The 10,808-nt window shown below is 44.4% G+C and overlaps 1 protein-coding gene across 2 annotated transcripts in view; it reads left to right on the top strand.

Annotated features, from left to right (window-relative positions):
- Nucleotides 1-10,808, top strand: part of LOC102382824 (calpain-5-like) — an 82,420-nt gene that overhangs the window by 5,606 nt on the left and 66,006 nt on the right. For both annotated transcript variants that reach the window (XM_006029374.2, XM_006029373.2), the window contains exons 2-3: nucleotides 3,446-3,531; nucleotides 4,402-4,569. In XM_006029374.2, coding sequence (XP_006029436.1) covers nucleotides 4,408-4,569 — 162 coding nt within the window. In that variant the 5' untranslated portion in view covers nucleotides 3,446-3,531; nucleotides 4,402-4,407. The remainder of the gene's footprint in view (nucleotides 1-3,445; nucleotides 3,532-4,401; nucleotides 4,570-10,808) is intronic.

The raw sequence follows: 10,808 nt of genomic DNA on the forward strand, positions 1-10,808 counted from the left end.
CAACATCTAGCAAGATGCAGACTCCCAGATAGAAGGGGGCATTCAATAATTTGGGTGTTATTAAGGGTTACTCATACCCACTGGAAGAAACTGGCCCTGGGTGAAATATAGATCTGGACGTGGGTTCTACAAAATGACAGAAGCCACTTAAAACCAGGGCTCTAGTGCTACTTACATGCAATTTACCCAAATCCTTAAAAGTTCAGCAGACCAAGATTGTACTCCAGTTCCTAGGAAAGCATATGGGGTGATGTCAAAAGATCAGGGTGCAGTTCAAAGGGGCATAGGATGAAGATGTCCTAAAGTTTTGGTTCTGTAAGCTCCCCTGCAGAATCGTGCTACAGGGGGCAGAGCTCTTATCCAAACTTCAGAACTACTTAGTATTGGCTTGTGTGTGAAAGTTGCTCTGGAGGACGGGGCTCTGTATCTCTGTATAATCTCCCCGATGTATTTACAACAAATTGGGCCAGAAGAGAGAGAGAGAGTGAAATTAGAATGCAGGGCTCGCTGCAGGCAAGTGGAAAGATGTTTGCCTGCAGAATTCAAAGTACTTGCTTTGACTGGGTGGGATGGGGGGAAGGAATTGCTTTTTCAGCTTGTCTGGAACCTCTACTGAGAGAGTGCTTCTGTAGATCAAATGAAATAACTGTGCACACTGATGCTGAAGAAGCACCAGTTGCTTCTTAATAATCCTACTTCACACTCAGGCTTTCTAAGATGCTTCATACCTGGTGACCTATGGACAGATCTGAAAACTGAGGATGCTGTCCTGTAACCCTGCGAGTGTTTGTAGCAGTTAGAGTGCAATTTAGTTTCCTCTGTAAAGACCATTCATTACCTTCCAGTGTGTGGTTGTTTTTTTGTTTGGTTGTTTTTTTTGTGGCCTTGTGCATAGGTACAAAGGAAAGGACTGGGAGTGGGGAATTAAAAAAAGAAAATGATTGCAAGAACACACAAGTTGGCAGGGGCACTGGAAGGCAGCAGGAGTATCTGAAACTATTCTCAGCTCTCCATTAGGTTTCAAGTCAGTGTCCCTTTAAAACAAATCTGCTAAGAGAGCCAGGAGTCTACATTTACAGCTATGCTGAATATGATTTAGCTGTGCGCTTGCTCCAGTTGTGGGGGGAGCATCTTTCAATAGTCAGTGTAAGTAAATATTAAACTCTTTTTGCAGTTAAAAGGAGAAGAGGGGGCCATGTGAGTGGAGGCTTATCATGGAGGGGGGAAAACCACAGGTCCTTCCCTGTCCAGGCTGCTGAGGGGAGGGGAGTTCCTAATGGGAGTTTTGCTGAAAGGAGCAGGTTAGGAAAAAGCTTCCTTCACTCCTGATGCCAGCTTCTTAGCGGTGCTGAGCTTCTCCTGTCCCAAATAGTTTCAACAGAAGCTCCAAACATAAGTTTCCATGTCTGACATTCGATTATTATTTTAGTAGTGGGAGCAAATCCGAGCTTCCTTAGCAGGGACAGAGAGCTTAGCTTGGAGAGTCTAAACCACGTAAAAGTGCAGAGCTATCTTGCAGCTTGAGCAAGTCAAGGAGGGGTGGGCTATATCACTGTTCTTTGGCGGCTCGCCAAACTGTAGTAATGTATTTTGGGAACTACTCATTACCCTGTGTGTGGCTTATGTTTGCTATTACATGATGGAGTAGGCAGCCTCTAAGGCAGTGGAGAGATGTTGCCAAGAGTTGCTTTATATATTAGAACTTGCAGCTGGCGACATAAGATGTGTGCATTATACAGTGGCTAACCAAGGAGATGGGCAGGGAAGCTACTGCGCTGAAAAGATTTGCTAAGCGAGAAAGAGCAGGAAAGAGGGTGACTGGAGCCTAGTAGTTAGGGTGCTGGTCAAGAAGGCACAAGGAATCCAAAACCCATCTGGAGAGCAGGGACCAGGACACCAGAGCCTTGCCTTCAATGCAAGGGCCCAAATAACTAAACTACAGTCACTCTCCCTCCTGTTCCTTGTGGCCCCATGCATCCTTTCCTGATCCTTCTTGCCCCATATCACAGCTTTAAGAGGGGGACAGGAGTCCCCCCACCCTGATTAGCCTATGGTGTGGTAGTAAGGGTGCTCCTCAGGCACACGGGAGATGAGGAGTATAGATGCCCCTCAGACAGATGACAAAACTGAGCTGCCATCTGCTTCCAGATGAGCGCTCTCATTACTGAGCTATCCCTTGAAAGGGGAGGGTGGTATTCCCGTAACTCCCACACCTCCAGCAACCTTGTCCAGAAAGAATAGCCCTCGTCTGTGTTTTGCTTGGTTTAATTTTTATGCTCTTTGGTTTACAACTGTATTCTATATATTGGGCCATACTGGTTGTGGGGGAGGGATGTTAATCCTGAAAAGACTGGAATGTCCAATCCAAGGAGGGAAAAGGGAAGGGGTCAGTATGAACCTATCTTTGCAAATTATGCAATGACGGTTGAAAAACCCTGTCACCCCAGAGCTGTTTTGCAAACAACTGTATCTCTTGCAAATTAACTTGCTGTTTGGGATCTTCATTAGTCAGTGGAGAATTTCTAATGGAAGGAAATGCCAGTGAGTGTTGTCATGCTGTAATCTATATTCCAAGCAAATTAGAGTAACTATTTTTTTTCCTTCAGCGATCTCTTTATAATTGGCAAATTATTCCGTACTTGACTTTGAAGAATGGGGTGGGGAGGTGTGAATCAATCTACTTATCTTTACTACTCTTGGAGGCCATCTGCCAAATAACGTATCTTGTTACAATGTGGGTTTTCGGGTTAATTAATGAGAAAATGGCTCTTAAGAAAAAAGGAAACTTGTTTAGAAATGGTGTTGTTGCACTGAGCTATTTCTTGCCTCTTTGCACTAATTTATGTATTGGTTGTTTTTTTTGGTTTTGTTTTTTTCCAAAGGCTGTTGTCCTATTGATAGAGAAGAAAGCATAGTCTATAAGAGATTGCTTGTCTAAACCTGATCCATTTTTTTTTTTTTTTTTTTTTTTTACATCAGTGGAAGTTTTTGTCTATTGACTTCTACTGTGTCAGGATTTCACACACAATCCTCAGGCAAAATTCTCATTTGTCATCAGATGAAGCCTTGTATGAGTAAATTGTTAAGCAGGCACTTCAGGATTTGACCTATGGAAAGCTTTAAATATCTACTGGATTGTAATTCTCTTGTTTGACAAGTGTTAGCTTCTACAGATGCGGTGTAACATCAACACAAAGTAGATGGTTTGGGCTTTTAAAGGAAATCTGCCATGCCTAGTTGTATCTATTGGGCCAGCTTTGGTACATATGCAAATAACTGCAGCAAGGAAAAATGTACATCAGACTGCTAATTTCACTCCAGTGGGAACACTTAAGAGGAGGACCACCAAGATACTGTAATGCCCTGTCATGTGTCATTTGCCATATAACCTTCTAGGAGGATATTCTTACTGATGAAGTAAAAAATCTGCATCTTACTGTTGTAGATCACTTCAAGGCAAGAAGAGGATACGTTTCTGAAAACTGAAGGGGAAACCTAAACCAAGAATTTGCCATAGAAGCTCATTCCAGAGTGAGTTCAGTTTCTTGTCCACTTCCTCAAACGGATCTATAGAAAAATGGTGTTTGGTGTTTCAAGAGCTCAGATAAATTCTGCAAATGTTATTTGGTCTGTAACTTGTAATAAAATTGCTGAGGAACATGCATCTACTACCTGAGCTGTACGATTGGTCAGCTAAAATACATGACAGGTTCATATTCCTAGAAAGGACTCTCTTAATTCTTGCAATCAAAGCAAGCATAGAAACAAGCTTCCTAATTCCCCAACAATATTTGCAACTATATGCTGCTTCTGTGAACACTTTTGCCAGGAAACTCCATTAACTAGTTTTTAAATTTAAAAAAAAAAAAAAAAGCAAAGATGGCAAAAACAGCCAAAGCATATAGACTTAAATTGCAAAAGATAGTTTTGGAAGTCTGATCTACCTATCATTATTCTTCACCTTTGCACACAAATGTAGAAGAAGAGGGCTAGTCAACCAAAAAAAGAAAAGAGCCTTCCCAGAGCAGCTCAGACCCAGGCTGCTCCTAAATTACCTTTCGGCCCCAGGAGAATCCAAAAAAAAAAAAAGGAAGGAAGTGTGTCTTCTCACATCTCCCAGTCCAGAATTGTCTTCCTGATGAGTTGCCTTCCTGGTTCTCTCCTACTCAATGTTACAACCTATTATTCTACTGTGTAGAAATTCTTTTGTTTTAAAACTTTGCTATCTACTCCCAGTCTAATTTAATTTGTAAACCCACCTTTATCCAAGATTGACAATTAATTTTGCCTAGAGCTACTTGTTAGGTGCTGTTTATCGAATGATGATGGAGTGTAGGGAGGAGAATCATCTAAAATGACTTAAGCTTCTAAACGGACACAATCTTTATCTACCCTAAATAGAGGAATATGTCATCACCGAAATTGTTCAAAGATCAGAAATATCACACGCTCAAGCAGCAGTGTCTCAAACAAAGGAACCTCTTTGAAGATCCCGAGTTTCCAGCATCAGACGAATCCCTATTCTATGAGAGACATCTGCCTGGGAGAGTGGAGTGGAAACGACCAAAGGTAACTTGTGCCATTCCTAGTGAATGAAACCCAACTTCTGCTGCTCATCTGCAAGGGTTGGCAGAATCACTTTGGATAAGGACAGACATTCAAAAAGCCTGAGCCTGAATTGATTCAATTTTTGCTGGTTAGTCTAACTTGCAGAGAGTGAACCAGTTTGGAAGCGGATAGACGTTTGGCACGTGCCTGCTGTGTCTCAAGCCAGAAGCCCAGGGGCACTAGAGCAGCCCTCCCTTCCACGGGGAATCTGAGCTGAGGTTGCGGGGAGGCATGGCCAGACCCCAGTGGCTCCCTGACAGCTGGGAGCAATCTGGGCACACAGGGCTGCTGGTCCCCAGAGGGAACTCTTCCCCCTCCTCCCTCTCCCCCACCACCATGGGGCTGGGAGGGGGGCCCTGCTTGGTGCTGGGGGGGCTCTTCTCCCTCCTCCCTGCCGGAGCTGCAGCCAGGGAGCAGAGAGAAGGGGCCAGCCCTGCTGTGGAGCAGAGAGCCCCACCCAGCCCAGAGAGCATGCTGGGATGCTGGGGAACTCTGGTTTATCTTAAACCAGGAAGGGGTCTGGGACAGACATTGCATAAACCAGTTCAAGCCAAATCAGTCAAGTCTGGTACTATATTCAACCAAGTTTATCTCAAACTGGCTTTAGCCATTTTGAAACTGGTTTATATGCACTGAATGTCTGTTCTGTTACAGGTTTAAACCAGTTTCTGATCACTTCAGCCAGTTTATGTGTAATGTCTGTCCCTAGCCTTTGTGAACTGCCATTCTCCTCTCTCAGCTCATAAATGTAATGTACAGAGCCAGCCTTGTTTTCCCCCCTTCCCATTCTGCTTCCAGGATAGAAATAGAAATCCTGCCAGGAGATCTGCTCAATGTCAAATTACTGTCTAAACTGTAAACAGGGCTTTACAACACGTAGGTAAAATGTACTTTCAGCTCTTTTTATAGCTCTTCAATAAAAAACAATAATATGGAGTCACTCTACCCTTGCTTCCACTTACATCTGTGCTGTCTAATTCCTTTAACAGGGGTGTTAATTGTAAACATGTTGGTCTAAGGACATGGGCAGACAAGGTTCTTTGGGTGAAGCTGATATCTTTGATTAGACCAACTAAAATAGTTGGAAGAATTCTTTGCAAGCTTTTGGGTACAAACACCCTTATTCAGGCAGAGGGAGCATATGCAGTTGTTTTGTGCTCCCTTGGATGGGACTGAAGCCAGTATGCAAGAATGTAGGTCAATAAAATTGCAAATTCCTGACGGTGAGGGTCAGAAGGGTTGAGAGGCAATGGGGGGTGGGGGGGGGGAATGGTGATCTGGTGCTGGACTGTAACTGGTAAATTGTAGAAAGGTTAACCTGGGGTATTAGATGTTAGGCAGGTTACGTGCCATAAATCCAGTGTCTATATTTAGTTCATGATTCTTTGTATCTAATAGATTGATGAAGTGAAGCTAGTAGGCTCATTTGTGAAAGGTGTTTTGTAAATTCTCTTTGAGGATTAAAACTGAGAGATTGGAGAGAGAAAGTGGTTATCTTGTGAGAAATGTGCTCCCACAGGTTCTTAAAGAGATCTTTCGAAAATCGCCCATCCTAGCCTTTAAACAAGCGCCAAACCTTGCCAATCTCATCACCAGAAGCAAACTTCATATGACCCAAAACGCATCAAATGGATCCAGACCATGCCATAACAAGAAATGTAAAACCTGCAGACATATCTCAAACACTCCCACAATAACTATACCCCACAACAGAACCATCACCATTCCTGAATCTTATACCTGCACCCATCAAATCTATCAAAGACAGAAATACCCAATAACCTGTGGGTGCACATTTCTCACAAGATAACCACTCTCTCTCCAAACTCTCAGTTCTAATCTTCAAAGAGAATTTACAAAACACCTTTCGCAGACAAGCCTATAAACTTCACTTCATCAATTTACTGGATACAAAAAATCATGGACTAAATAGACATTGGATTTCTGGCACATTATAACCTGCTTACCATTTGATACCCCAGGTAACCTCTCTACAATTTACCAGTTACAGTCCATTGCCATTCCCCTTCTCCCCCCCCCCCCCCCACATTGTCTCTCTACCTTTCTGACCCTCACTGTCAGGCATTTGCATTTTCACTGACCTGCATTCTTACATACTGGCTTCCATCCCATCCAGGAGACCACAAAACAACTGCTCCCTCTGCCTGAAGAAGGGTGTTTTGAACCTGAAAACTTGCGAAGAAAAATTCTTCCAACTATATTAGTTGGTCTAATCAAAGGTATCAGATTTACCCAAAGAACCTTGCTTACCTGTAACAGAACATCCAATAGAATGCTCCCTGGATTGAGCTACAGATGCATGTATCTGTGTGGCCTACTTTGGAGTGAAAAATAGCAGAACAGTGTAATAGGACTTGTTCTTTCTTTGCCAATTCAGGGAGCCTTTAAAGAAACCTGGGAGCTACCATACAGGAACAGACCCAGAGTCCCCATAGCCCAGTGTCCCCTCCGTGATGGTGCACTGTGTCAGTTGTCACAAGAAGATGTGTGCTTATAGAAAAACTCTACAGAAAGTGAGATCTAGCTTTTTATTAAAATTCTACAGTAGATAAGTTATCTTCTATAAACCAGTTCCAATAACGATGGGAAAGACTTCCTTCTTTCCACAATTATTTTTATGACTCGCAAGTTTTTTGGAGAACTTCTTTTAAATCCTAATTAAATTCTATAGGGAAAAAAACCCCAGTGCCTAGAGGGGAAATTTCTTGCTAATCCCACACAGTTTTAAGTCGTTGATATGAAGTATTGTGCTTCAATGTATCCATATAGCTCCTCCGACAGAGGGCAGGGACTAGGGATGAGGAGAGCTGTGGGTGTATCAGCAAGGAAATGTGATGCAGCAGGTAATCAGACTCCCGTGGGCTGAGCTGCAAAATCATGCTCTGTGAGCATAATTCTCAGTGTAAGAAAAATCCCAAAAGCTACTGAACACCTTCTGCTGCCGCTGAGCTCAGAGCGAGTTGGCAGCCATTTTAGCAGGTTGCAGCATCTTCCCTTTATTTGTATATAGCAAATACTGCCTGTTCACAGAGACTTGGTCTGAACTTCAAGCATTGCCCTTACTTTCTATGCACATTAGGAATCAGAGGAAACTGCATAGACCCAACTGAGTTCCAAATAACCGCATGTACTAATTACATAGAAATACACACATTTGCACCTATACAGTGTTGCTGGTGGCTTTTGCAGCCGGGGCGAAGGCCCATTAGAAGGCCCTCAAGCTATTTAAAGAGGGATACTACAAGCAAACCTGAGAGAGCATACAGAAACCACCTCCACAGTGGAATAAGACAGGATGGACAGGAAAAGGGTCTGTTTTCCTGAGGAAGGATAGGTGCTATGCCTAAAAAGGGAGAAAAACTTTCATTCTCCATGTTCCTTTGGGTTTTGGGGGGTCTAAAGATGTTAAGATGCCCTTTTCCTTGTCCCTCTCTCAGACCCAGATGTGGATAGAGCCCAGGTACCACATTAGTGGAGGACTTCACTCTTCCTTTACTGGTAATGCAAACTAGGAGTGAAGCCCTGGCTACACTAAAGTTGGTGGGAATTTTGCTGTTGGCTTCAATGAGGCCAGGGTTTCACTCCAGGGACTTAACGTTTTAAGACAGCAACCATTGCCTGACTGGTTGCAGTTAGTATGTGGTTATTTGTGCTGATGTCCATGTGCTGTTTTATTAGCATCTGCCTTAATAGGAACCAAATGTCACATCCTTCTCTTCTGGCTCCTGCTAATGTATATAAACTTCAAGTCACTGACTTTATTTTATTTGTCTGTTAGTCTGTTTGCACTTGGGCTTATGGTTAGTTTCCTTTGCATTCCTAAAGTTAGTCATAGTCTGAAATAAGCAAATAAATCAAAAGGAATTAAAACCCTTTACGGGTTTGCTGGACCATGCAACTTTCTATTGGAAGATATAATCTGTTTGGACAAATATGGGTAAGAGGTGCCTTTTTATAGTTCAATGATATAGGCCCAGAACTGGATTTAATTACCAGATGTCTACATGAGATCCTGTTCCAGCCTCCTCAAGCCTCTGAAGAATCAGAGTGCTTCCACTTCTGTAAGGCACCTTTGTCTCAGCCTTGAGATGAATTCACAAACTCAAAGAGGAGAAGGGTCCACCTCTCTGTGCACTAATGCTTGCTTTCCTTTGAAGGGATTAGAACTGGAATGAACAGGGTCACACTGGACACCCAAAAGGACTTAGGGCCCTGGTAGGCAAAGTAGGATCTGGCCCATAATAATTTGCCTGTAAGTGCGTTGTATTTGACCTATTAGCCGTGGTCCCCACTTGGACTAGGAAATCATCTCCAAGCATCAGACTTTTGCGTTGTTTTCTCCTAGAAGCCTGAACACTTCCCTAGGCAGAGACTGTTCTGCTTCCCACGCCCACCCCCAGTGTCACCCCAGGACTCAACTTTCTTGTCAAACACAACAAGGGAAGGCAGGTGGGACCAGTCCGGTTCTGTCTGAGTAGTTTTAGACTCTTTACCAATGCTGTCCATCTTGCAAACATGAAAATTGAAATACAGGGGATTTCAGTAAGCAGAATGAGAAATTCTCTTTGCTGTATGCTCACCTTCTCCAATTAAGAGATAAAGATGAACATGGGGGAGGGGGGAGTGAAAGCAATTTCATTATGCAAATAGCAATCTGGGTTCTGCACAAAAGCAGGGATTTCTTCAGCATTTTCCTGCTTACTGTGGGATTTTCCTCCCCAGATGGGGTAACATTATGAAACCACTGAAAACAAGGCCAGGGCAAGGCCCCAAACATCCTAGGAGGCACAGTGTAGGGGCTGGAGTCCAGACGAGGATTAAGCCACTTGTGCCTTCCTAAGTCTGTGAAGCTCCACCAGCCACTGAGGCCTAGGAACAGTTGAAGCAGCCTCTGGGTATCCGTCCAGTTTTACCACCTGGCCAGGTTTTCAGGGAGCTGCTGCTAGGCAGATATTGGTTACTGTGCAATATGCTTTAGCCATTTGTCTACCAAGTCTTGGATGGGAGGTTGAATTAGCTGTACTTCCCCTGCTTGTGCAGGCAACAGTCCTATGGCTCTAGTGGCTCTGCACTGGAGGAGGGGGGTATGCTGGTTCTGTGTAGTGGCGTTTGGGCAATAATCTGCCTTCCTTCGTATCCACACAGGACTAATTCTTCTGTTCTCCTCCCTGTGTGGAATGACCTTCCTCCCACGTCTCCATATTCTTCAAAGACTCTGTTTAATACATTGACTGACTAATTAATTGACCTCGGTGAAAATAGCTTCCCCATGGGCACCTCTTCAGAGATGGACCTAGTCTTATGGCATGTAGAAGGGGGAGCCAGAAACCAATAAACCCAGCAATGACAGTGACTCTCTCCATGGTCTTGGGCAAATTGCTGAATGTCTTTCCTTGTCAGGGATCATAATGCATTTCCACCAGGATGGTGTGGGGCTGAATGTACCAGGTTTTATCCCACGCTTTGGCTGTGCAAAGAGTACATACCATGTTTACCAAAATATAAGATTCCCCCCCCCCCAATTATTAGATTTCATACATGGGAAATTATATATATGTATAACTTTTCCATGTCTGGAATCTAATTATTGGAGAATTATGTGGCTTAATCCTTGTCTGGACTCCGGCCCCTACACAGTGCCTCCTAAGATGTTTAGGACCTTGCCCTGCAGGGAGCGGGGAAAAGTGGTGATGAGGGTAAAAATGGGTCAGACAGTTGGGGACAGACAGTGCAGGAAGCAGTCAGGGGCACATGGTAGGACAGGTGTGGTGGTAGTAATGAGGCAGGTGGTAGGGAGCAAGCAGTGTAGAGGCAGTGAGAGCCAGGCATCCTCCTGCTGTCTGTCCTGTCCCCCACCCCCTTGTGTCTGCCTCCCCCTGCAGCTTCTGGCTGCCCTAATTTCCCTTCCTCTGTCTCCCCACCTTTTTCCCCCTCCACATTGCACCTCTCCCTCCCCCCTGCAGGCTTGGGTCCGTGCCCCTGCTGCTACAGGGCTGGAGCATATGCTCTGTGCTCCAGGATGCAGCAAGGATGACGCCTGCTGGCAAGGAGCAAAGGAAAGGAGAAGTGCAGCAGAGGCGGGGAGAGAGGGGGAGAAGCAACACAGAGTGGGGGGGCGAGGTGGGGATTGTGGGGCCGCGGAGGAGGAGGGGCTGGTGTGTAGAGGCTGCAGGGGGCAG

Source organism: Alligator sinensis, unplaced genomic scaffold (assembly GCF_000455745.1).
Source record: "Alligator sinensis unplaced genomic scaffold, ASM45574v1 scaffold521_1, whole genome shotgun sequence".
Lineage (NCBI taxonomy): Eukaryota > Metazoa > Chordata > Crocodylia > Alligatoridae > Alligator > Alligator sinensis.